The sequence below is a fragment of the Trachinotus anak genome, unplaced genomic scaffold (assembly GCF_046630095.1).
Source record: "Trachinotus anak isolate AG129_WGS33_773 ecotype Australia unplaced genomic scaffold, CSIRO_AGI_Tana_v1 ptg000015l, whole genome shotgun sequence".
In the NCBI taxonomy this organism is placed as follows: domain Eukaryota; kingdom Metazoa; phylum Chordata; class Actinopteri; order Carangiformes; family Carangidae; genus Trachinotus; species Trachinotus anak.
In genome coordinates, this window is record NW_027273866.1 from 13,648,524 (window position 1) to 13,674,505 (window position 25,982).

The 25,982-nt window shown below is 39.9% G+C and overlaps 2 protein-coding genes across 6 annotated transcripts; one reads left to right on the plus strand and one right to left on the minus strand.

Moving 5' to 3' along the window:
* Positions 1–476: 476 nt before the first annotated feature.
* On the minus strand, positions 477–10,220 carry ganc (glucosidase, alpha; neutral C). 5 transcript variants are annotated; one of them, XM_071497529.1, is made up of 25 exons: positions 10,013–10,219; positions 9,577–9,639; positions 9,263–9,365; positions 8,628–8,755; positions 8,011–8,187; positions 7,894–7,915; positions 7,726–7,795; positions 6,993–7,089; positions 6,681–6,864; positions 6,320–6,464; positions 5,685–5,920; positions 5,451–5,577; positions 5,090–5,169; positions 4,654–4,797; positions 4,456–4,552; positions 4,269–4,370; positions 3,820–3,994; positions 3,370–3,438; positions 3,168–3,232; positions 3,001–3,077; positions 2,832–2,906; positions 2,590–2,703; positions 1,591–1,703; positions 1,324–1,427; positions 478–929 (listed from the first exon to the last, which is right to left on the minus strand). In XM_071497529.1, the coding sequence occupies exons 1-25, from the start codon at positions 10,039–10,041 to the stop codon at positions 808–810; spliced, it is 2,718 nt and encodes a 905-aa protein (XP_071353630.1). In that variant the 5' UTR covers positions 10,042–10,219; the 3' UTR covers positions 478–807. The 5 variants fall into 5 exon arrangements, 2 of the variants coding, with proteins under 2 accessions (XP_071353629.1, XP_071353630.1); XM_071497528.1 differs by having other exon boundaries at positions 477–929; positions 9,577–10,219; XR_011693584.1 differs by lacking the exons at positions 478–929; positions 1,324–1,427 and having other exon boundaries at positions 1,668–1,703; positions 2,590–2,906; positions 2,985–3,077; positions 9,577–10,220.
* A 1,982-nt stretch (positions 10,221–12,202) lies between these two features.
* LOC139632974 (transmembrane protein 87A-like) lies at positions 12,203–25,533 on the plus strand. Its single transcript, XM_071498284.1, has 20 exons — positions 12,203–12,362; positions 13,505–13,562; positions 14,717–14,814; positions 16,528–16,644; positions 16,791–16,838; positions 16,962–17,003; positions 17,226–17,352; positions 17,474–17,535; positions 17,814–17,997; positions 18,097–18,196; positions 18,353–18,446; positions 20,082–20,153; positions 20,301–20,409; positions 20,793–20,851; positions 20,988–21,091; positions 21,940–22,016; positions 22,702–22,766; positions 22,867–22,919; positions 23,244–23,274; positions 23,426–25,533. The coding sequence occupies exons 1-20, from the start codon at positions 12,267–12,269 to the stop codon at positions 23,465–23,467; spliced, it is 1,638 nt and encodes a 545-aa protein (XP_071354385.1). The 5' UTR covers positions 12,203–12,266; the 3' UTR covers positions 23,468–25,533.
* Positions 25,534–25,982: the final 449 nt, after the last annotated feature.

The window sequence follows — 25,982 nt, forward strand, 5'->3', positions numbered from 1 at the left end:
CACAAGATTATATAACATACGGTAACAAATGTCTGGCAGGAAAGTTAGAAAAAAAATTCTTATAGTGAATATTTGCACAGAGAATCAACATCAGTCACTGTTTAGTCCTGTTACTGTTGCTCCACATCTCAGGAACAGCCTCCACCACTGTCTTAAAGAATCCAAATCAGTGCACATATTTAAAAAACATCTAAAAGCCAATTTGCTGTCTTTGGCTTTTTTTTTCATTACATTATTATTTTTTTAATCTAATTTTTTTTTAAATTAAATTTATGTGTTATGCCGTATTATTTAAGGTCTGTTACAGCATGTGACTGCACATCAGACCGTCATTCATCCACTGGAGGAGACATCACTTTAAAATCAGACATAATTTCATATTCAGAATTATTATTTGACCCTGTAGTTTTATGATAATTCAAGACAAAATAACTCACTGTTCACACATTAAATTAAACATCTTCTGTTCTCTTGTTTGTCACAATAGATTCTCTTTTATTCACGTTTTATCAAATGTGATTTTTTTTTTAAGTACAGTAATCAGTGAAAGAGAAGTACATTGAGGCATTGGACAAAATTTTTTCTTGAAAAATGCTTAAAAAGAAAATGAGTAAAATAATTCAAACAGAACTGTGAAGTGATGCACGTCATACCGTTTGCACTAACTGCTTAATTTAATTCTATGTAATTCAAGTATATTCAGGCAAGTATTTTTTTGCCAATTAAAAAATAATTTGGTGATTTTAGCAGTCCGTCAGTCTCCTCACCTCTTCCATCTGAAACAACAAACCCAGCGGCCGGACACATTCACAGGTCACCTATCTGTATCTGTATCTCCCAGTCCATCGCCACCCTCAGGTTCAGCTGGCTCACTGTCAGTGAGCAGCAGGTCTCTGTGTACTGAAACGCAGCAGGAGTGTCTTTAGCACCTGGTGATAAAAAGAAAAGATGTAGAAAGTTTGAAGGATTCATGTTTTTCATTGGTCTTTTTTTCACAATTAAAAAGTTGTTTTTATGTTTTTTTTTTTACTGAGAAATTAGGTTTCAATAACAATGCCGCTTCGATTGTGAGTTTGTCCCTTTATAATAAGAACAATAGAAGAAAACAGTGAATATGGAAGAAAACATGATGATGTCTGTTTGGACACTTAGATGCAGAAAGTACAACAAGCTACAAAATGGGCAATAAACGTGAGTTTTCTTTAAAGCTTTATCTAAGTGGATGCTGCTGATGCTGTTTTGAATTCTCCTGTTTATGTTAGATGACTGTTGTTGTTGCATCATTATCCTCAAAATCCTCTGAATGTCACCAGAGATCCTCACCTGACACATGCACAGTCACAGTGGACGGTTTGCTCTTCACTCCCAGGACGGTGACTGAGTGTACGACAGTGTCACAGTCAAACGCTCCGTCTTCACTGGCAGGACTGAGAGAGGCAGCATCAGCAACAGTTATCACACCATTATGTGTCAAGTCTTTTATTTTTTTAAAATTAAGTTTCACGTCAGCTACTAAAACGTCTTTTTTTTAGCTCCTTTTCTGTGTGGTCTAAAGTATATCCCTCTTCAGGGGGTGTGAGCGTGACTCACCGGCAGAGCAGCCGGCCCGACAGCATGCTGAACCTGCGCAGACAGAAGGCCTTTCTGTCGTGGTAGCTGAAGGAGTGGCCATCATCCAGGTATAACTCACCATCAGCGGCACCCTGCAGAGAGAAGAGGCTGCAGTCTGGACTCAAACGACTCAAATGACACAAGTCTGAACACAAAAACACAGAATTCATTGACTAAAAAGTTGCAAAACCTATTCATCATGGTACAAAATTAACTGCACATCAATGCAGAATTAGTCTTTTTTTATTAACACTGAAGCAGCTACACCTATGTACGACCAATATTCATTAGTTAAACATCGTAGTATTATAAACCCTATGTCAGAGACGCCATACTGTATTAAATAAGAAGGTGCAATGATTAGTCATTTAGTTAACTGATTAATCATTTAGTCGAATGACAGAAAAGGAATCAGCTTCTATTTTTTAATTAATTAATAATCAAACATTCACTGGTTCCAGCTTCTCAAATGTAAAAATGTGATGATTCCTTTCACATATATGACAGTTAAATGAACATCTGAATAAATTAAAGAAGTAATATGAATATATCATCTTGGTTTTTGTTTTATTATTGTCTTATATTTCTTTTGACAGAAGGATTAATCAAAAAAAGCAATCGGCTCATTAATGGGTAATGGAAATGATCTTTAGTTGCAGCTTTAATTAAATACACAACTGGTAAACATGCAGCTGTATGACAAATATCTGTTGTTACAGTGCACGCTAAAGCTTTAACACAATTAAGTTTAATTAGCGAACACCCAACTCAGTGCAAGGTGTTCCTAATATTTTGTCCATTCCTAATTACATAATGGGGTTGGGAAATAGTAGATTGTACAGGGGTCTCTGTTTGTCTTGTGTGTCTATATATTTTTAATGAGTTCAAATTCAAACTCAAGGCCAGAACTAAAGCTGATTTCAATAAGAAACCTGGTACATCAACAGAAGGCAGCCCCCGACTTCCTCTCAGCGTTACCTGAGAGTTTAGAGCCACAGTGATGGAGAGGGGCAGCCTCTGGAGCTCAGCTGTACAGGAGCCACTTCCTGTTGACCTGCAGACCACCGAGCCACCACGCTGGAACACAGGAACCTGCACAGACGAAACACCTTCCTTCCATAATATAATCTTTGACTATTTTCAGTCTCAAATATCGCCATTAAAATTCATCTGAATTATGTTACTCCCCCTCTGCTGTGTGGATCCTGGGAAACACTCACTGTGTCCAGGGTGACAGGAAGACTCACAGTCTTGCCTCCTTCGTACACCTTCACGGAGTGGACATCATACCAGATCTAAAACACACACAAACCTTAATATAACATCCACACTGAGGTGCAACATGACTGTATTAGAATATGTGAACATGTTACCTGGTGGTTGATTTACCTCACCAGATCCAGGAAGTAACACCGTGGCTTCTTGAAGACCTGGTTCAGTGATGGGACAGGCCAGCAGCGCTCCTCCTGCATGAGGTCAGAGACAGTTAAACTCCACGATGCAATGATTACAGTGTACACTGTGCATTGATGCAAAATTAAAGGGCCATTTGTCACCGATCATATGTTGGTTGTCCACAGCGAAGATGCTCTGCTCTCTTGGGAACTCCACCCACAGAGGTCTGTGTTAAGTGAGAGTGTCTAAAACTTTTTGCTGAAATTACACCAACAGAACATGAGAAATATTGACCTCTAGTGTCTGATGCTGGTGCTGCGGCTGCGGTGTGTCTGCAGACCAGCAGGTGGCAGCAACACTCACCTGAGTGGAGGCAGACCAGAGGTGTGGGCCTGGTGGAACAGAGTGTACCAATAGGGCAGCAGACAGTACCTGAAGAGAAGAGACGGGTCACTCACAGTTTGTGTGTTTTGTGGTCACAGTGAATTATTAGATTATTGTAAAGTATTAAGTTGTCTTGTTAAATGCATCAGAAAATGTGTTCATTTGTGTTTGTTTTAAAATTTGCACATAGACATTAAATGCGATGATGAGGGGAAAGTCTTTTGAGCCTCGCTGGTGATTTGTTCATGCCATCTAATAAAATTGATCAGCTGTTCAGTTCACTTCAACTTTCTTTCTGAGTTTGGAAACACTTTGGTTAATGGACAAAAAAAAACAGCTCATCTGTAATTTTGGCTCAAACAAGAAGCAAAAAGCTTCTCGTTATCCCTGCTTCACATCTCTCCCTGGTTGAATCTCATCTGACAGTACCTCTGTTGGATGACAGTGCGGATGGCAGCAGTAACCTTCTCTCCAAACAGCCACGGCTCCCGGCGCTTCGTCACATTTGCAGAGTGGCCGCGGAAAAACGGCTGCAGGGCGGCCGCCTGGTACCAGCGCACCAGCAGCTCTGGATCCGGGTCCTGAATAAAGCCACCAACATCAGCTAAAACACAGAGGACACAGGAGAATATAAGAGGGCACAACTTAAAGTGTGAGACAGCAGAAAAGCAGCACATTTCAATAAGTCTGCACCATTCAAATTACACAAACTACTGAACTAATCAACTAGTTTTAAGATTTCACAAAATTACTGTCTACTAAACAAGTTTACCAAATACAGTCCAGTATTTTCTTCTCTCAAAACAGTCATTCACAATCTTGTTTTTGATTGTACAATTGAAAGGAAATGAATCCAGTGTCCACAGTCCTGCGCTCACCTCCACAAAACACTATGCCAGTCACACTAAGAGACAGAAGCATTGGAATCGAGATCTTCAGATACTCCCAGCTGGCAACGTTGTCACCTGTCCATATTGCTCCTGCACATTGAACACAGTTAGTGACAACCAGCAACACATAAATACATGAACATATCTTTAACATTTTTCCATTTAAATCCCTCACCAAGTCTCTGTGAGCCAGCAAAGAAGGAGCGCGACAGGACAAAGGGTCTCTCTGAGCCCCCTGAGCGAGTTACCAGACCCTCCACTGTGGCCATGTGCTTTGAGCAAACAATAACAATACAAACATTGCACATCAGCAGCTTTAATCCAGATCTTGGGGTTTGATCTTTCTAAAAAGAATCAAAATAAGCCCACTCACCTGGTAAAAGCCATACAGGTTGTGCAATTCCCTGTGTTCCCAGCCCCCATAATGCACTGCGTCCTTCGGCATCGTCTGCTCCGGCCCGTCGAACACAGACGGTTCGTTCATGTCGTTCCACACAAACAACGACGGTGTCGATCCCTGCACCAGACGGAAACACTTCAACAACAGCAGAACTGCTCGCTGTGAATATTTTACCACACAATATTTATCATCCTGTGAATATTTATCGTCCTGTCAGGAGCTGGAGTCAAAGCATTTGCTGAAGGTGAAAAAAAAGAAAAAGCTTTTATTTCACATCTGCAACAAAACATTTAAAAAAATACAACTAAAGAAAGCAACATAAACCAAAGAAACAGCATAATTAATCCTTACGAATGAACTGTGCTGCATATAACATTATTACTGATTTGTGGATTGTCTCTCCACTTACTTTGTACTTGTCCAGGCTGAAGCAGCGGGAGTACCACGCTCGAGCGGCTGGGCTGCTGAAATCAAGGTAACAGGACTCACCTATGTGAAACATTTATATGGACAGTTACAAAAAGCAAAAATAAAGAAAATCATTTCCATTTATTTGTGTATAATGTATATGGACGGGTTCCAAAAAGTCATCTTATAATAAGTATAAAATAATCTGATGATTATATCCTGGAAAATGTCTAATGTAAAAGACAAGATACAATCATCATAATAGACAGAATTTCAGTTTAACGTTATGTCAGTGGAGGCTGGTGGTATTAACAGTGGAGAGTTTAATCCATTTTATGTCTTTAAAGTTAGAAAACCATTACCAGGCCAGCACGAGCCCTGATAGAGCTGTCCCTCTCTGTTCTTGACAAAATGTCCTCCATCCCTGGCTTCACGGTACAGGGACCAATCAGGATCAACTTTGATGTGGGGATCATTTATAATGACCAGCTAAAAGATTTAAAATAAATGCACAATCACTCATTTCAACTTGCAGCAGATAAAAGCAGAAAAAAAAGCTCTGTAGACCACGTGCTGTTGTGCAGCCTGCCACCGACCTTCCTTTCCCTCTTCTCCAGGTGGCGCTGCAGGCCGGCCGGGTCAGGAAACAGTGCAGGGTCCCAGGTGAAATAACGCTTCCCGTCCGTGTGCTCGATGTCCAGCCAGATGACATCGTAAGGGATGTTGTGGCAATCAAATCCAGCGTCTACAGCCTTCACATCTGCCTCGTTGTGGTAGTTCCAGCGGCACTGGTGGTAACCGAGGGCAAACAGGGGGGGCAGGGACTGATATCCTGGCAGAGGGGGAGAGAAACTGTTAGGAAGTAGAGGTTTGATTCACACTAATGAATCATTCACAGGATTTAACATCTGGAGGATGAAATCAAAAGCAGCTATATTCATTGTTCTTATTATCGGTCTGATTTCCTCTCTGTCAGCAAGCAGTTATTTTAGTTAGTCATACGTGGTCCGAGAAGAATAAATAAAAAAATTAATTGTTAAGGAACATGATGCCTGATCACTTTTAGTTAAACATAAAAAGATGAATCAAAGGTTTAATTGTAGATGGACATTACAAATAACTCGGACATCATAAGGTGAAAACCTCCACAATAAGATTTAATTTAATTGCTTATAGTTTATCTTATATAAAAAAATAATATAATACAATACATCCAGTGTTGCAGACACACCTGTCAGCTGAGCATATTGGCTGAAGAGCTGCTGTGGACTGGGCCCGAGCAGAAGCACGCAGTCAATGACGCCACTCTCTGACAGCCAGTGGACGTCAGTCTGAGGCTGCACCCGCCTCCTCTTCACTGGGGGTGTTTGGTCGTCCTGGTTGAGGTTGGGGGGGGGCTATGAACATTTCTTTTGAACAATCCTGCTCTTGATACATTTAAACAAACTTTGTTTTGTCTGTTTGAAACCAGGAGAACTTGCAGGAGGATCAGACGTTATTATGGTCATTGTGAGCTAAAGCAGTGGGAAATTCTCACTGCCATTTAAAGCGGTATGACAGTGGTAAGACAGAGAGCCCAGGGATTTAATTACCTGCTGGTCAGTGGGGCTGTAATGTATGTTCACAAAAGTCTCCGATGCATTCAGCCAAAACACACCCAGAGTCCTGTCGGGTTTGTGGGCCACCAACAGAGGCACAGAGCCATACAGGCCGCGGGGACTGTGCAAGTCATAGGCGAAGACGTCCAAGTTATACAGCCGATAGGGTTCACCATCACTGCGAAATGAGATCAATTATTAAACAACTCTCTGATAACTGAAGGCTGCAAACCAACGAGACAGATGCACAAATCACACGGTTACAAACAGAGACGTGTTGCTTTTCGCTCATATACATGTGTGTACCTGGTGTCTCTGAGCTGCAGGCTGTCAGCGTGCTCTGGAAGACCATACACATGACTGAGCCCGTGAAGACAGACGTCCGCCCCAACGCTGCTGGGACCTGGAGATGCACAACAACCACTTTCATTCATGTAATAAAGGAGTAAATCCCGTTTGTTTATCATTGGAAACTTTACCCTCCATATAAGTGTATGTCTGTTTTTACAACCATACTGAAGGTGAAGGAAATGTTCAGCAAATGACACTAGCAAGTATTTAGAAGCTATTAATTGGAAGTTCATCAACAGAGCATGTCAGTTCTTGTACTTGTACTAATGACTTGGCGCTTTCTTGGAACCATCTTGAGAAATTACAGTTACATATGAGTTCCTTTCTCTAATGCTTTCAAACAGCATTATATCTTATATGTTCTCCTGAGGGGGCTTCACGGAGAGAAAGCAAGTTGTCGGCCTACAGAATCCATTTCACTTTACTTTTTTTTCATAAAGTGTAAGAAAAGTGCTATATTTATAGTTACATATTCACAATTTTAACATTCCTGTTTTCCATCTCTTAAAACTGATCAGTTTGACAAGTAAACAGAATAAAATACCATTTCCAAATGTCATTCCACTCAGGGTCATTATGTTGGGGCGGGAGAAGATTTGAACAAGCTCAGAAAATGGGACCAAACATTTGGTAACGACTTCATTACTGACAAGTTTGCCCTTTAAAATATTTAACAGCAGGCACAAACCATTAGCTTTGATGTCCACAAAGTGCCTGAAAGTCTCTTTCCATAATAAACTCGGGGGGTCCTCTTGAAGCTGTCAGCGGAACAAAACAAAAAGAGCAGAGGTATTTATAGGCCTTCAAGTAAGAGTAATGTTATACTGCAGTTTGAACAGTGTTGCCATTCTCTTACCTCATCACCATGAGACGTGGCCCTGAGGAGAATAAATAATAAGAATAAATAAAAGCAATTAAATTATGCGTCATTTAGTTTCTTTTCATGTATGCGACCCTTCCCTGCAATCCTCACCTTTGTGCATCCTGCAGCGTCTCAAACCACAGTTTGCCTTTCGAATTGAATGTAACCATCACCTCATCTTCACACAGGAGCGCCACCTGGAAAGGAAAATGCCAAACACGGACCTGATGACGTCCTGAAGACCAAGACAGGGTCACGGAGTCCTTAGTCTGTGTCTCCACTCTCAACCTGCCAGAGGATGAGAGGAAAGGTCAAACACTGTTAAAGCACTGCAGCAATCACACAAATCAAGACGTAGTAATGATCGGCATGCTCAGTAAATACAGTCGACCAGGAATGTTTCCAGGAAATAAAGAGAATTCTAACTTAGAAGCTGTTTTAAGATGCTGACATTTTGACTAAACAAAAAAAAACAACTGATGGAGAAGAACTACTGCTCAGATAGAAGCTCCTAACCAGCCTAAACTGACTGTAGCTATAAATTATTCCTCAGTCTTTTTCCCTGTGCAGCTTATGTTAGTAATGTTACATGAGGATCACACAACATAGGCACAAAGCTTTTAGTGCATCAGAGAAAGGCGTAAGAAAGGAGGAGTGCATTTGTTCAGTACAGTCAGTGGATGTAACTAGATATTATAATGGAGGGATGATGGTGGTGCAGCTCTCACTGTTCACACTGTGGTTCCCCAGTTATCACATCTGGAACTCGGTAGCGTGCTTTCATGGGCCGGAGTTCATCTATCAGTATCCTTACAGTGTCGTTTTCGCAAGGTGACACAGAGAGAAGCAGTCTGGTCTGTGAACAGAGCAAAGTCAGGTTTTTTTTTTTTTAATGTAGTTCATATATTTTATATTAAGACAATATGATTGATCATAAAAGTGCAGGCTCTTTCAGCCCAACATAAATTATCCTGTGAAATAAGCTTACGTTATCACCTAGGGGGAATTTCATTATTTAACCTTAATGATTTTTTTATATACAGGATTCTGTGAAATTAACCATTTCTGACCTTTTTAATTTGACTTTAATTTAAATTCACTGCTGTTTCAAGATAAGATGATGATGATGATGATGATGATGTATCCTCCTGTGTAATCTAATAAATTCTTGTGCATAATTAGATTTTTTTTTTCTCCAATAAATCATTTTAGCACAAAAGGAATAAACCTGCAACTTCATTTTCATAATTCAGAGAGAAAAAGACTGGAGATTATTTGTCGGACTTTCTGCCTGATTGATGTCAAATGTGTGAATAAAGTGATCGTCCTTGATTTAGATTTGCAGTGATACTAGTGTTCAGACCTGTGTGTCAGGCTCCCACAGCTCGAAGCGTGCCCCTTTCTCCGTGAGCACCATGGTGTCCAGCAGGGCTCGGTGCTGCAAGCGTGGCCCCTGCATCTGTCGCCTCAAAAGTGACGATAACAATCAACATTAGGGTGCAACACACATTTTAAAGCCATCCTGTACAGCAATACACTGACATGATCTGTAGCTGAAATTCTACTGAACACAATCAAATGTTATGTTCTGCAAAATGCATTTAATTGTGGCTGATTGTAGAGTTATTTGTGAGTGCAGATGATGTGTTATACTGTGGTAGTAAATGTCCAACATACCTGTAAAAAGCAACATGGCTGCTGTTCTTGAACTTTTCCTTCCCTTCATCATCAGGGACAACACTGAGGAACAAGCAGAGAGAATGTAAATATATACACATCATATACCAGGCATGTGGAGGGAAGTAAACCATTTCCTGTCTGTCCATGATGAAATGTTCTCCGACACCTGTACAGGAACCTTGTAGTTTTGTGGAGTATAAAACCCTCAAATAAGAGTTTGAGAAGAAAAACTTAAAATCCACTGAAAATTTTACCCACAAAATGCAGACTTCTGTTGTGCAATAATGTAAACACACCATAATTCATTTCACATTAGAAACAGACTGTATGACATGTTGAACCACCGGGGACTGAAGTATGAAAAGTCAAAGGTCAAGAGTCCCAGTAAAACCTGCCGCTGCTGCAGCGTCTGAAAACAGCTCGTTGTTGATACCTAATAACGGGCTGGTTCACTTCCGCCATTTCCAGCTAAAATAAAATAATAATAAAAAAAAAAAGAAATAAAAATAAACACCAGCCGTTCACAGTCGCTTGTGGGCTCCTGGTGTGGACATTAACTACACAACTGTGTGTAACCTCGCTCCCTGACAGTGACAGGTCAAACAGCCGGGACGACAGCGACCACACAGGATGTGACTACACCAAGTCCGCTCCAGCACCACCAACCACACATCCGGTGTGAATTTTCAAAGCAAAATCCCCACTGAAGCACATAGTATTATCATCATAGGTACTATTTATATGTCTCTCTCTCTCTCTCTCTCTTTCTCTCTCTTTATACATATAAAATATTAAAAAAAAATAAAATTAAATGGTGACAAGTGCAAAATGTGTCTAAGATTAGATTTTGTTGTCTTTAGGAAGTGGGACAGGTGACAGAAAAAAAGACTGAAATACAACCTGTCTAGCCTCTGCAAGACTCACTTACCCCTATTTTTATACATCACAGAAAAAATAAGAGCTATGTTACACTTACATATATACTGTATTAGATTTACATTAAAGTCTATGGCTAAGCATTGCTTACCCATCGTTTCTTTGTTTATTCTGTTCCTCTAGATCAGTGCTTGCAATGGCAGAAAACAGATGAAAACAGACACACACACACACACACACACACACACACACGTTCACATCCACTTTGGACAGACCGGATATGATAAGTTAGAGGTTAAAAGTAGGAGTTCTGGATTGCTTTAGATGATGGGTGGTGCTTAAAATTTCTAAGACACTGTTTTTTTTGAGACAATAATAGGTCACTTAATATATATATATATATGTACACACACACACACACACACACACACACACACACACACACACACATATACATCTACTGGTTATTGAGGAGGTGGTTGATGGGAAATGTTCCAGAGGTCTTTTAGGTTGTTCTAGGGTTTGTTTGGCAGGTTCAAGTGGTCGCTGAAGAGGTTCCACTGTTTTTTTTTTTTTTATCATTAAGAGGGTTCTAGTGGTGCTTTACGGGTTATGGAGGAGCGTGGCAGTCAGAGAGCAGCTTGTAGAGATCTTCTAGGAGTTTCTAGGGGTCTTTTGGAGGTTGTAATGGTGATCGAAAAGATTCTACGTGTAGTTTTGGAAGTCTTAGTGGTCGATGACAAGGTTGTAGAGGTTCTGCAGAAGGTCCAGAGGGATGTTAGGAGGTTGTAGGGGGGCTCTGGGGGTGTCCTTTGGAGGTTTTAGTGGTCCTTAGAGGTCCTGGTCTTCCTTCAGGAGGCTTCTAATAATAATAATACTAATAATAATAATAATAATAATGATAATGATAATGATAATGATAATGATAATGATAATGATAATGATAATGATAATAATAATGATGATAATAATAATAATAATGATAATAATAATGATGATGATGATGATGATGATAATAATAATAATAATAACAACAACAACAACAACAACAACAACAACAATAATAATAATAATAATAACAATAATAATCTAAGGCTTTTAGGCTTTATATGTGTCTTTTGGAGGTTGTAATAGTCCTTTCCAAGGTCCTGGTCTTCCTTCAGGAGGTTTCTAATAATAATAATAATAATGATAATAATACTAATAATACTACTACTACTAATAATAATAATAATAACGATAATGATAATAATAATAATACAATAATAATAATAATAATAACAATAATAATCTAAGGCTTTTAGGCTTTATATGTGTCTTTTGGAGGTTGTAATAGTCCTTTCCAAGGTCCTGGTCTTCCTTCAGGAGGTTTCTAATAATAATAATAATAATGATAATAATACTAATAATACTACTACTACTAATAATAATAATAATAACGATAATGATAATAATAATAATACAATAATAATAATAATAATAACAATAATAATCTAAGGCTTTTAGGCTTTATATGTGTCTTTTGGAGGTTGTAATAGTCCTTTCCAAGGTCCTGGTATTCCCTGACAATGTTTCTAGTGGGCCTTCAGGGGACTTTAGGAGGAATGTCCTCTGCTCATCCTTCCGGTAGAGATCACTGCAGGTGAGGAATTTGTGCTGAAGATCACTGAGGATGTTCTGAGGGAACCTATGGGTGGAACATCACCTCGCCAGCGCACTATCTCCTGCCCTCTGGCGGCGGAACGACAGCCGGAGGCGCCCCGGAACAGGAGGCGATGCGGCTCTGACCTGTAGTAGATGCGCAAGTGAAGATGCCAGATGCACGTCCGCTATGTCTGCTGCTTTTTGCGTTAGTTTCCCGCCTCGGGACGGCGGCAGAGCTCTCCGTGTGGAACATGATCAACTCGGTCAGTGTTGAAACCTTCAACATGAAGGTTTTTATGCTTATTGCACAGCCCGTCGTCTGAATCTACCACTGCATTAGCTGTTAGCCGCGGTAGCCAACTAGCCCCCTGCAGCCTTCATTCCGCTGTGTGCGACCTGTCGGACACATTCAGGCTCTGACAGCTGTGTTTTATTCTTCCTGTTCGTAGATTGCGTCCATTTAAAACCTCAACTCTGAATGTCATAGTCCTAGTTTCATCTTCTGCTATGTAGCTCTGCAAAACTAATACGCTACCGGTGGGACTGAGTGAAGGCACGACAAGATGTTATTTACAGACATGCAATTAAGAGAAGGGTGCACGACAGAAGAAGTCACTGTTAATATTGTCTAGACCAGTTTTATTTACGAGCTGCTTCCAGGAGACAGACCACAAGTGTTTCCAAATGTCCTGCCTCCATATTTGTTTGGAAATGTTTAGGGTTGTAGTGACAGGGAAGTGTCTGCAGGTGATTGTTTACCTGAGTGAACCACCTGATGTGGCTCCACACCTGAGAGCCAGTTCATTCAGAATACAGTGATGCTGGCCTCCAAAAGACATGACCTTTCCCTGGACATGCATTTGTTCTGCAGACCTGCATTTTACAGAATCTGCAGCCATGCAGCCTACAGGAAGATATGTTTTTTTTTTATAGCATGGTTATTTAGCTATAAGCTTAAAATTTCCTACTGGTGAAAAATATATTAGTTAATGCATTTATTGTGTCTTGTGTCTAACCCTTGTAGTTTGCACATTGCTTAGGAAAAAGAGAGCCGCTCAAAAAACAAACACTTCGGTAGTTAAGAGGGAAAAAGCTGAGACAAATGTATTTCTAGCAGCACAATTCGATGGGTCTGACCTGTATTTTGTGGATCCATTAACAGTGTATGGCAGTTTTGATCCGTCTGTGCCATAGGTTTTAGGGTCTGTGATTGCTTTTGCAAAGTTACATCAACTTGACGTCATCTTTTTTTCCTACTCTGTCACCTGAGAGGCTGGAAATATAATCTGATAATAAGTGTCCACAAAAAGCTGTGTTGATATTATAACATGTGATCTGTGTGAGATGGGGATGTCAGGTGAGAGCCCAAACAGCAGCTGATTGAATTGTCTCTTTGTATTTTCAGACACAAGATGTCGTGTTTCGGAAAACGCTGTACGCCAACACTACCATCTTCATGAAGTGTGAGCAGTCTGACCTCTCCGTCATGCTTTTTTTTTTTTTCCTTCCTCAACCCAGACACTGCATAATTTAAGACAACATTTACAACTGAGAGTCCCATCTGGTACCTAAGAATGATTCGGCTTCACATCTCATAGTTAGGACCCAGTTACAATACACCTCAAGTTAGTTTTTGTCTAAAAAAGCAAACAAACTAAAGCAGGAAATCCACCATCACAAGAGCTCAAGACTCTTACTGTCTCAGTTTGACAACGGCAGTCGTTGTAATTACAGTTCAAGAATCACCACAGAGATGCAGCGACACTGCTGGGTTTAATATTTAATTGTCGGCTGCAGCATTGTTGTGCTGAAGTGAATGTCCCACCATGTGTTTCTGGCTTTTACTGGCTGAACTCCAGACGTGACGGACAAGCCCAGTGTCCTGCAACCTGCAGGGCAGATTTTCCTGGAGGGCCAGTGTTGAACCTGACAGCCTACATAATGTTGGAAAACATCTTATCTGCACTGCACAGATGAGTTGGTGGATAATGGTGGAAAAAGCCTTGTTTCGCCTGCACACTGCTCCTATATGCTTCCTTATTTTCACCCTCTATTACTGTCAGTCCACAAGATGAGCCAACATGACATTACCTGACCTTTGGTGGATGATTTTAACAACAGCATCTGTAAATTTTAGGAATTAAAACCAGGAAAAAAATTCCTTAAACCACACAGTAGACACTTTATTCTGGGATGGTTTTATTTCCTGCTTATAAATCACTAGATGGAGCCTAGATGGTTATATTTTCAGCACAGCTGCAACATTTAATGGTCAGACTCCTTCTGCTCTCTAAGGCTAATGTGTTGCATCAGTGTTTCACAGCTGTAAGTGAGATATTCATAACAATGTGAAAGACGGAGAGACGCTGATGAAAATAGACCAGGATGCAATGCAGCAACATGAAGGGGGGAAATGGTAGGAAAAAAAAAGTAGAGGAGGGAGGTCGTGGGAAAGTATGTACACACAAAAATTAAATAACAATACCCAGAGTAATCCCTGTAATGCTTTCACAAATTGACATGTGATGGTGTGTAACGGGTTGTGTGACCTTATTACTGTGTAATAATCCAGGGCCTCGCCCTCTGAGTAACTGGTCGTTCTGTCCTCTCTCTGCAGTCCAGGGTGACCCAGCGTCGTGTGAGAGAAACCTGGTGTTCAACGTCACCTGGTACCTGCGCTCCTCTGTTTGCTACAATGAGGTCTTCAACACACCAGTGAGTATTGACTTCTGTCTCAAGGCGTCTGACTGTGACTGTTTGACTGTTTGTTTTTGCCCTGGATGTAAATATCACATGCAGGAACTGTAGATGGATATTGGGTTTTGAGAATCAGTGGCATTATTGGATATTATTTTGCTGTTAATTACATTAACATAAACTTGAAGCTGTGTATTTGCTGCATGGATTTTCTGCAGGGAAGACAAGTTTATCTACATTTTCAAGCTTTCAAGCACCTTTTTTTTTTTTTTTCGCCACTGCAACTTCTCTTCACAGAGTTCTCACCAGTTCACGATGTTTGGTTTCACATTTAGCATCAACAGTCTGTCAGTCAGAGCAGCTGCTGTATCCTCCTTTAAGTGTTTTTTCATGGCCGTGGGCTTCACTTCCCTCTTTGTGCCCGCGCTGGCTCTGCCTCCAGAAGCGTCTCAAACTCAGCTGCTGCTTTGGCTTCGATGCATTTCACCTTGTCACCGGCGGCCCCTGCAGCAGAGGGTCAAAAAAGCGAGGGCGTATCGAGGTCACCTGTAGCCCGATCAGGACCTTTTCATTCAGATGTGTTTTGAAATGTCAGTGTCGACTCCTTTCAGCCTCAAAACGCTCCTGTGAAGCAGGTAAAGCAGCCAGATGAGAGCGGCTGATGTTGTTTTGTTGTTCCTCGCTCTCCGGCAGATGACAAGAAAGTAGTGAGGAAGTCCTGAACATTTTCCTTTTAAAAAAGAAAATATATAGCGATGCAGTTTACAGTGTCTTAGTCGGGGCCAAGTATTTCGCTTGATCATCCATCACTTAATTATTCAAACATCTGCTCATGTGCACTGACAGCCTAATGTGTGGCTCAGATGTGCAGCTTTACCATAAATCTGCAGTAAAGTGAGCCACATGTGTGGCTGAGTTTCTTGCTCCTACTCTCTCAGTATTTATTTTACACTATTTACCAGACACTGGACTTTGTTTTTTTTTGCCTTCTCTGTTCAAACAGGAATCACACACTGATCAGTGGTGTTTCTAATAGATAAACTGATGTGTATTTTTTCTATATTTTACATGTGTTTCTATGAGTAAAGGAGACTTTCATTGTAGTGTGATGGGTTGAATTGAAAGTATGTGGAAGTTTAGCTGCTATTTTGAAGCGTTTTTCATGCTCATCATACTTCAGACTCTTTTTCATTCTCACTAGTTTAACTTGAAAAAGGTTTTTCCCTCTCTTGCATGCGATCACTTGCTAGATTAATTTTTTTTAAAACCATATCAAATCCATATCTCTGGTCTTTACCTATTCATTTCATTGCTGCTCCACATGTGCAGCTTTTTGCAGCCTCATGCAGCCTCACATGTGGTTTTTATCTTGTTGTTGGACGCAGCTTTTACTCATAAAGTGAAGATTTTATATAATTGAAATCTTTTTTTTAACCTGCTGCCATGTGCAAATTTTAATAGTCATTAGAAAAAATGTATTCCTTTGCATGAGTTCACCCTGACATTGAAAATACATCTACCTCCCATCCCTCCATGTAACTGTAGATAAACACAACTACTTTTTATAACTGTTCATAGATAGGCACTTTATTTCTCTCATCAAACACCGTTGGATCATATATGTATTATTCTGTCTGTTAAATCTATAGTCAATGCAAAGTCATAAATGTGTTATATGTTGCACAATCAATTGTAACTGACCACATAGATGAAGTCATTGTCCCCCCACAGGACAGCAAAGCGAAGAACATGTTTGGCATGGACCACATGCTGAAAGACGGCTGGAGTGGCTTCTACAGTCAGGGCTACATATACTTCGACAACTGCTCCTCCTTCTTCTTACCAAAGGTTTGTTACAAAAGGCACATAAGACAAAGGGGCGCACAATTAATCATCACCTCAGTGTTTATTGGTGCAGCAGTTAGTTAATGTCAACACATTAATCTCATGCGTTTCTTATGTACTTCATTTCTTTCCTCTATCCTCTCACCCAGGTGTATTATACTGACTTCAACCCATATCAGCCCCTAACCAGCCCAAAGGTGAGTCACTGAGGGACAGTACTTGTGAATCTAATTTGACACAAAAACACAAAAGCTTTTTTTTAAAAAAATTGTGTGTGTTGTCTGTTCTTCTGAAAACTCTGTCCCCCCTGTTGTGTTTAGAGTGAGCCATCAAATCAGAGCCTTATTTGGCCTGACAAGCCGGTAAGACGAGCTTTTATGACTTCAAACATAAATCTGTGTTTTTCCAGGGTTCATGTCAAAGTCTGCTCCTGGAAATATTCTGTTGTGGCTAATATTTTTCCAGGATTTAGGTCATTGAAAAACCTCTTGGTTCATACATGTCTAAGTAGTTGAGGTAAGTAGAGGCTGAACTCATCTGTCCTGATTGTTAACACACAAACCTTTGTTTTGGTTTTTTAACAGGATATCGGTGCAGTTGCCAAAGCTTGGGAGGACAGTCCATATCTGTTCATAGTCAGAGTGCAGCCTATGTTTCGTGGAGGTGAAGATGAAGACTTTGGGCCAGAGCAGATCAACTTTGCTTTCACAAGTGAGAAACAGCATCATTTATTTAACTTCTTTCATATTTATAATAAATAAGTAGAAAACTAACTGCTGAGAATTTTAACAAGTGTCAGTAGAAGTGACTTATTTGATTTTTCTTTCCCCAGTGAAAGTTGAGATGAAGGGACCACATGACTACTCCTCTCCAGCCGACTGGCCCCACATGATGGTACGGACCATAAGAAATGTCTTTAACACTAATTATATGGACACACATTGTTTGATTACCATCTTTGATTACCACCAACCATCGTTTTCATACTGAAACATACAGAATATTTAAAAAAAAACTCAACCTAGTTTCTAACTTATAGTTTCTGAAGCTTTCTACCACATCTTGTGGTCTTCTTCAGTGGATGGAGTTTCTCAGTGATTGTGGCATGTATGTGTTTGAAAGCTTCACAAACAGTCATGGTTGGAACTCTTGTCTCTCTTCTGTGGTCACAGTTCTTCATGGTTATGTGCATTGTGTACGTGCTGTTCGGGGCTCTCTGGCTCTTCTGGTGCGCCTGCTACTGGAGGGATCTGCTGCGGATCCAGTTCTGGATCGGCGCTGTCATCATCCTCGGCATGCTTGAGAAAGCTGTGTTTTACTCAGAGTACCAGAGCATCCGGTACAAAGGAGACTACGGTTGGTTCATTTTTACACATTTTTTCTTGTTTGGGTGGATTTTTTTTTTATTGATTTAATTGTAATAATTATTTTGTTTGTGTGTTTTTCTCTTCACAGTTCAAGGTGCTGTGATTTTTGCTGAGCTGCTCTCTGCTCTCAAAAGATCTTTAGCCCGAATCCTGGTCCTCATAGTCAGTCTTGGCTATGGTATAGTCAAGTAAGTTCAGTCTCTGTACTTTTCATTTTTAGCATTTTAAGAATGTAATAATTTTTTTGAAAGTCCCTCATAAAACTCTCAAACTCTCATAAAATACTCTCATTTCAGTCATTTGTCAGTAAAAGAGAACTGTGTTTTCCCTCCCTGCTTGTGCAGGCCCAGGTTGGGTACCACCGTGCACCGGCTGGTAGTTGTTGGGCTTCTCTACCTGCTTTTCTCCTCTGTGGAGGGTGTGCTGAGAGTGACAGGTGTAAGTGTCAACACTTCTCATCCTCAATATTTGTTTTAAGCAACTTGGAGAAACAGATGCCACAGAGGACACCGTTCATACAATTCATAAAAGTTAACAACTGTCTCAGGCCCCTTGCCCCTTCTCATCAGCTACTTCAACCAACAGCAACAAGCAGATGCAAATCATCAAGTCATATGTCACAATCTAAAAATTTCTAATATATTATAATCCCAAGAATTCACTCTACTCTCTTACTATGGTAATAGCAAGCGCTGTCTAATGCACAGTAAACACTTCTCCAGCAGCAACGTTGTCCGAAATGTGACGGAGGAGCAGCTGCTGTAAATGTTTGCAGAACAGCCAAGGAAACACACGTTGCTTTAATAAAGAAGTCGGTTAGTAATTTGTGATCTGATTTCATGCTGGAGTTTTCCACACAACAGCAGGACACAGTGAACTTTGTTGAGGAGGTGTGCAGCTCTTCATCTAACAGCTTACAGTGACTGCTCCTTCATGTTCCATCACTCTATGTAATATTTAAAACTATGTAATATTTAAAACATCCAAAATTACCTTTTTTGCCAATTTGCATGTGCTTGCACAGAATTTGAACAGTGTGGAAATATCAGTCTCTACCACTAACAATAAAACGACCATAAAGAGAAGTTAGTATAAAATGTAAATGCATTGAATGATTATTGCTAAAGAAGAAAATCTCACCATAATTAGCATTTAAAGTGAGGTTTGATTTCATGAAACTCTTGAGGACTTCAGCTTCAAAGCAGCAGCTTTCATAGTTGCAGCTTGTTTGCTCCAGATTGCAGCAAGATGTACCTTTTTTTTTTTTTTTAAACAGAGATCCTGTTAGGAAGAACAGGACACACTAATCTTTAGCACAACCAGACCACCTGGTGAAAGTTTTTGCTAAAAAGCGTGAGGGAGGACAACTATTAAACACTGAGTCTCACTTTTTCTGAGAGGCACAATCTCTCGCTGCTTTCCAGGAGGTCAATTACACTTCTAAAGCTCACATATTAATCTCCTATGGCGACAGATGAATTTCTTTCAGGGAAATATAATGAACCCACTGTGTCTCAACGAGTGCAGATGGAACATTACCTCTGCAGGCTGATTGAAGCCGATAGTGATTTTTTTTTTTTTTTTTTTGACATAAAAATGTTGCCTAGCGCAGCTTTCAAGGCACCCTGTATAAATAAGTGTGATTTGAGCGGAGGAGACGACAGAGAGAGAGGGGGGAGAGAAGGTTGTGCAGGGATTGAGTCTCCGGGAGGCAGACAAGTGATGATAACAGGGAATGACAAATTTGATCTCAGAGTGATTTTCAAACGCAGCCAGAGACACTGCAGCAAGTTCACAGAGTCATGAAAACACAAAGTTAAACTAAACAAACATGAGAAGAGAGAGGCAGTAAGAAGAATGCAGGGATGTGATGGAGTTTGGTGGGTGGATGTTTTCTGTCAGGAGGCCAGTGACTTAAATCCTCACCAGATCTCGACACAAGCTTATCTCATGTTTAAAAAACAGCATTGTAACCTCCTCTATTATGAAGTCATTCCTCTCTATTTGCTTTCTCCTGCCCTCTTCCCAGTTTATTCTCATTTGTAAACTCAGACTCTTGTCTTCTGTCTCCAGGGTTTCTATGGTACTGTCGCCCTGGTGGCGAATCTCAGCCTCTCCCTCATCGACTCCTGTGTCATGTGGTGGATATCCTTTACTCAAGCAGCCAAGAGTTCTACTTGGGGCAAACCCGGATTTGCATTTTCAGAGGCTTTGCACATATGGTATAAGCCTTTTTATGATGCTTAATTGAATGTATACACAGGAACACAGTTCTCCTTAATCTGCATTTACATTTTCATCAGTCTGTCTCAAACCACTCGTCTGCTGAAGCTCCGCAGAAATGTGGTGAAGCTGTCTCTGTATCAGCACTTCACCAACACGCTCATCTTCTCTGTCGTGGGTGAGTTATAGCCACATACTGTCTGAGATTAGAGCAGCTCGAGGGCGAGAAAAGAAATGACACTGCCTGTTAGAGGGCCTGTTTACTTAAAAGATATGAAGCTGGAGCCAGACGATGGTTAGCATAGCTTAGGATAAAGAAGAGACACAGGCGTGTATTTCCCAGAGTGTCAACTAGTCCTTTAACATATCTGCCCTACAATGTTTTAATATGCATGTCATGCATTAAAAGTATGTGAATGCATTTATATTTTTGTCAACAGTCTGGCTGGAAGAACCTTTTGTTCAGTTTCTAATTCTGGTTCAACTGGTGGGAGGGTTCATGTGCTGTTTTTCAGCATTTGCATATGGTTTATGACACCACTGTTTACTTTGTGTCCACAGCCTCCATCATCTTCATCATCTGGACCACCAAAGTCTTCAAGCTGGTCGACTGCCAGACGGTCAGTTTGTTTTCTGTTATTGATTGATTGTTGTATTGTGTTGCTGCTTTCTTCGTGAGGTTTCCGTTTCCTGTTTACACAGAGATGAAAAGTGAACTCGATAAAGATCCATCTCCTATTTTTATCCTCTCCGCAGGGTTGGAGGGACTTGTGGGTGGACGATGCCTTCTGGCGTCTCCTGTTCTCCACCATCCTGCTGGTCATCATGGTGCTGCTGCGGCCCTCTGCCAACAGCCAGAGGTCAGAGGCAAATCTAGAGCTGGGGGCGACCCTGGAGTCCAAAAACGTCTCTTCAGATACATGTTTAACCCTCTGAAGCCCGCAGGAGCGTGTACAACAGCAGCGCTGTCTAACAAGTCAAAGTCAAAGTCAAAGTCAGCTTTATTGTCAATTATGCTACACATCCTCTTGGACCATAATTTCAAGCCCCTGTTTGTCCATGTTTGACACTGACTTTGGTCATAAACTAATGTGCAAAGTTAGAAAACACTTTTGCTGGTGACATCTAGAGTCACATCACTGAATTGGACACTCCTATTGGCTCCAGTGTGTGCTGTCACAGTCAATCAGAGTGTCTGATTCAGAGGTTTGGCTGTTAGTTGGTTGTATAGCCAAACTAATTTATTGTAGTTTATTGTTGTGACAGAGAAAAGAAAAGAAAGATGGGGGCAATAAGATGTTTAGTGCCGCTGAGGCTTTGGAGCAAATTTTTCAAGGAGGAGTAAAAAAAAAAGAATGAGCAGAACTCATGAACTGATAAAGATAAAAGCTTCAAATCACCTCTAGAGCAGTCTTAACAGCTTTCTTTGGTTATTATGGTTTACTTTTATTTTATAAAATGTGTAAAAATTCTAAATCTTTTTGTTGTTTGTTTTGTGGGCTACTATCCCCTATTCTAGTGAACAGAAGTTGTTATTAAGTGAGATATACATGTATAATTAGAGTCTGTGTAGCAGTTGGTGAAACTTTTAATGACAGCTTGAAAAAGCAAAACACAAAGTTATGAAAACACATAAAAGCCTTAAAGTGGGCCTCAGAGGGTTAACATTAGGAGCTGGATCTCAAGCCTGCGATCTCTTTCCTCTTAGGTTCTCCCATTCCCCTCTGATTGATGACGATGATGAAGAGGAGGAGGCCAAGGAGCCCATGCTGAATGAAGCTTTTGGTAAAACACATTGATCTTGCTTCTCATTGCAAGAACAGTAAAGGGTTGTGCAGGAGTTTCTCATTATTGAGGACACCTGTGTCAGACAGTGTTTGGAATACAAATGGATGAAATGGCCTGTTGCACAGTTGTACAGTTTGGATGCCCTGACAACCAGAGAAATATTGTGTAATAGACTTTTAGATGCATCCTGTCAGTATCTAAAACATGTGCCTTAGCAGCCCAGTGTTGTAGCTAACACAACCCTGCTTAAACACTGTAGATCCCAGAGCCATAAGAGCTGCAGGGATAAATATTAGTCAGTTTTCCTTGTGTTTGTCACATCAGCACTAAATGTGGAAACACTTCACACACACAGTCTCTGAGTCTTAATTGCTCCATGTTTGACCAAATCCATTCATCTATAAATAATCTAGGTCTGTGCTCCTCTTACCTCAGATCCTCTGAAGATGACTTCATCAGTTGGAGTGCCATGTTGTATAACCCAGTGTTATTGAGGCCACATCTGAACCTGTTCATGCAGACCATAGTGTGGATACCATATTCATTTAGAAATGTTCATCTTATGAGCATATAATAGTATAAATGGAAAATGAAGTAACCTGGTTGTATTATAATTATGTCACTGGACCGGGGACTTTTATGTGATTTCAGCTGGCTCTTTTTGTTGTTCTTTTTTTTTCAGAGGGAATGAAGATGAGAGGTTCAAAGCCTGACTCTAATGGCTCCCAGAAACTATTGAGTAAAGAGGTGGGTTGACTGCCATGATGCCTCCTCTTTTTTTATTCCTTTATTGTTTTTTCCATACATAGTTTAATCAGTTTGTATTTCTACACTCTGCTTTTGCCAGGATGAAGATTTGAAATGGGTTGAGGAGAACATTCCTACAACTGTTGCTGATGTGTAAGTTGTACATTTGGATTGGAGACACTGAGCTGACAGTCTCTGCCTTCACAGTGTAGCCTTTTTGCTCCAAACATGCAGTATTACACTACCTGGAACTTGTTTGAATAAGGTGCTGGATTAAAACCGTAATCCTTTTTAATATGTCATATCGTCTCAGCTTATGTAAGTGTATTAATGTCACTTCCAGCACCTCATTGAGGACGTCTAAGACTAGAAAGATACACTGTTAACACTCAAATAACAGTATTTTTAAATGTTTGACCCAGGACTGGACTATGTGGATGCCTTCTCTCATCTCTCTATCGTTTTCTCTCCATACAGAGCTCTGCCTGTGATGCTAGATGAAGAAGAGGTAAAGGCTCCTTTTACTTTCCCCTGCCAGTCCCATGATTTCAGTCACATTTTTGTCTATTAAAATGCTCCTGGTGATGACCTTTACTGTCACTATCATTTTACACAATAACATTACTGTATGTGGATTAATCTGTGTTCCCTTTTTACAGGAAATCCTGAAAACCAAGATGGAGAGGTCCAAAATGGAGTAGAAATGAAATGTGAGAATGAAAAGAAAGCAATATCACTGAGGCAGCAATGAATGCGTTCTGAGTGATCTGATTACCAAAACAAATGCGGGCAAAGCCAACTGTTCTCTCCAGACACTATAACTGTTTCATTTCATTTCACAGGTGTTGTGTAATACCATAATAAGCTCAAAGAAGCATGACTAGTGTGTTACATTAAGGCGGTATTGTGCAACCCTGAGTTGGTTGGGTTGGCTGTTGTTATTGATGTGTAGACAGGCGTTCTGGGACTGGTTGAAACTGAAGCAATTGCACAGCGGAGCATTTTGATAAATATTTTATTTGTTTCAAAGACGTTTCTTCACTGTCACAAACTCAAGCAGAAAACTTTTTACTGCGTTTTACACAATGCTCTTATGGTAAATGGAATATTTATCAAACTCCTGCACCATGGTTTTGGATTAATCCAGCATTTAATGGGTTATGTGGTTTCTTAAGCGCGAGGGTGAGGATGAAAACATTTGGGATAAGTTTTCCCACCCGCTTCAAATTTTAAAAAGTGACCCCAGCAACCAAGGGGTCAGATTTGTAGGAATGTGAACACTGATTTGATTGTGATCTGTTCAGGTACAAATAATAATTCTTGGCAGTCGTCACAGCCAAGATATCAGATATTGATATGCATGGAGGGGGAAACGCATACTGAAAACACCAAGTTATTGTGTGTCGTAAGAGATTATATTTTTGGCAACACAGCGTCTGACACTTGAGATGTGAGAAATGTGCTGTGCCATAAACTATATGTAAAAACTAATTTGCTGTTTTCAGCATGTGTTTTATTGCGTTCCATATTTAATATTCAAATGAGCAAGCAACTGTATGGAACGATTAACCATTTAGCCAGAAACTATAAAAGAGAAATGTTTTTGGATTTTACTCCACTGAACATTTCCTGAGCTAATTTCTTGTAGCCGAACCAATAAATTATAAATGTAATGTATGTCTTATTGTTAACACATAACTAACACTTTGTTTTCTGGCTAATTGAGTAATCTTGAATATAGAAATTCAGTATGTTTGTCACTGTTACTACATATGAACACGGCTGCATCAGTGAATATTGACATTGAAGCATATCCCAGATGGCAGGGAAAAACATGCTACTTCTGTGTTTTGGGGAATTTCCTGTGTCAGCAGGAACACACTGTCTTCTGGGCTGGGAGAATGTAATGACCCTGTTAGATATGCTATTGTAAACAAAAGGGTCTGTTTTGTAGACACAAGTGTTAAACCAGATCACTTCTCTGAGGTGTAATCGTTAAACAGAACAGCTGAAGCAAGTGAAAAAGTGATTCTAGGACTGGTTATCTTCAAGCTTTTACTGACAAATGAAAGACCGCATGGTCCTCAGTGGGATAAATGTATGACCTTAATGACCCTATAAATTATTCGAGCAAAAGTAGCCATGAGTCTAAAATTAAGGTACATTTATTTTCCTCTATATAAAAAGTAAAAAAATGTGTAGATTTTCACATAACAGTGATTTAGGTCCACTTCATTTCACCAAAGTGAAAAACTTTTCTAGTTACTGAGTCACAAAATCCATTGATAAGCCTTGTGGATGTGGTGTTGGCTTAAATTTAAAGATACATGTGACTGAGAATATGTATGTTATCTACTCTAACTCACCCAGAGTTTTATTTAGGTCTTCACCCAAATTCAGTAGCACAGAGTAGTTTTTAAAAAATTACTGTACATGATAAATGGATTGATTGAAATTGATATTTTTTATTTCACCACAAGTACAGATTTCTTTTGATTCTATCCCATTCACAGTACAAAATAATCTTCTGCCTTAAATGGCAGAAATATATACCCGTCCTTGTGCAGTCTACTGCAGTATGTGTGGATATTTTAAATTCCTTAATTTATGTTTTTTTAATATTTGTCCAAGTCTTGTTGAGGATATTTTATTTCAGAGAGACACTAAAGCCCAATTTCTGGATGTGAGTCTGCAATGTAATGTGAAGCTGATGATATTGTATGGCTTTTTGCGTATGTCTTGCAAATAAAATTTATATTGAAACATGGTTAAGATGTCAGCTTTTGTGTGTATTCTGGATGAATGCATTTAATGTGTAGGTGCCTTCATAGCATAGCATATTGTCTTTGGAACTGTTAGATGACTTTTACGCGTTTCTTTAGTGCTTAGAGATGACACACATTTCAGAAAATCTAATCACGAATTAAAACTACTAAATACTTTTTGATAAAAGTTTTGGCCTTCTTAATGCTCTTCAATGCTTTTTAAAAATTAAATAACTCATTAAAAAATGAAACCAAAGGTGCAAAAACTGTTTATTGCAAATTGGCGAATAATAAATGAGTAAGTTTACAGATTTTTTTCGTCAATTATTCTATATACATTAAAGACTCGGTGGTTAAAATCTCGCGAGAATTGCACATCACCATTAGAAACTAACAAGAATCTCGTGAGAATTTAACATCGCCGTTAGAGACGAATTCGAATCTCGCGAGA

Excerpts from the sequence above, each read along its gene's own strand:
- ganc (XM_071497528.1), bottom strand. The coding sequence starts at position 9,878 with ATGGTGTGTTTACATTATTGCACAACAGAAGTCTGCATTTTGTGGGTA. Across the intron at positions 6,865-6,992 it reads CTGCAGCTCAGAGACACCAG|TGATGGTGAACCCTATCGGC; the intron begins GTACACACATGT and ends CTCATTTCGCAG. Across the intron at positions 1,428-1,590 it reads TCGGGCCGGCTGCTCTGCCG|TCCTGCCAGTGAAGACGGAG; the intron begins GTGAGTCACGCT and ends TGCCTCTCTCAG.
- LOC139632974 (XM_071498284.1), top strand. The coding sequence starts at position 12,267 with ATGCCAGATGCACGTCCGCTATGTCTGCTGCTTTTTGCGTTAGTTTCC. Across the intron at positions 14,815-16,527 it reads ATGAGGTCTTCAACACACCA|GACAGCAAAGCGAAGAACAT; the intron begins GTGAGTATTGAC and ends GTCCCCCCACAG. Across the intron at positions 21,092-21,939 it reads CCCTCTGCCAACAGCCAGAG|GTTCTCCCATTCCCCTCTGA; the intron begins GTCAGAGGCAAA and ends CTTTCCTCTTAG.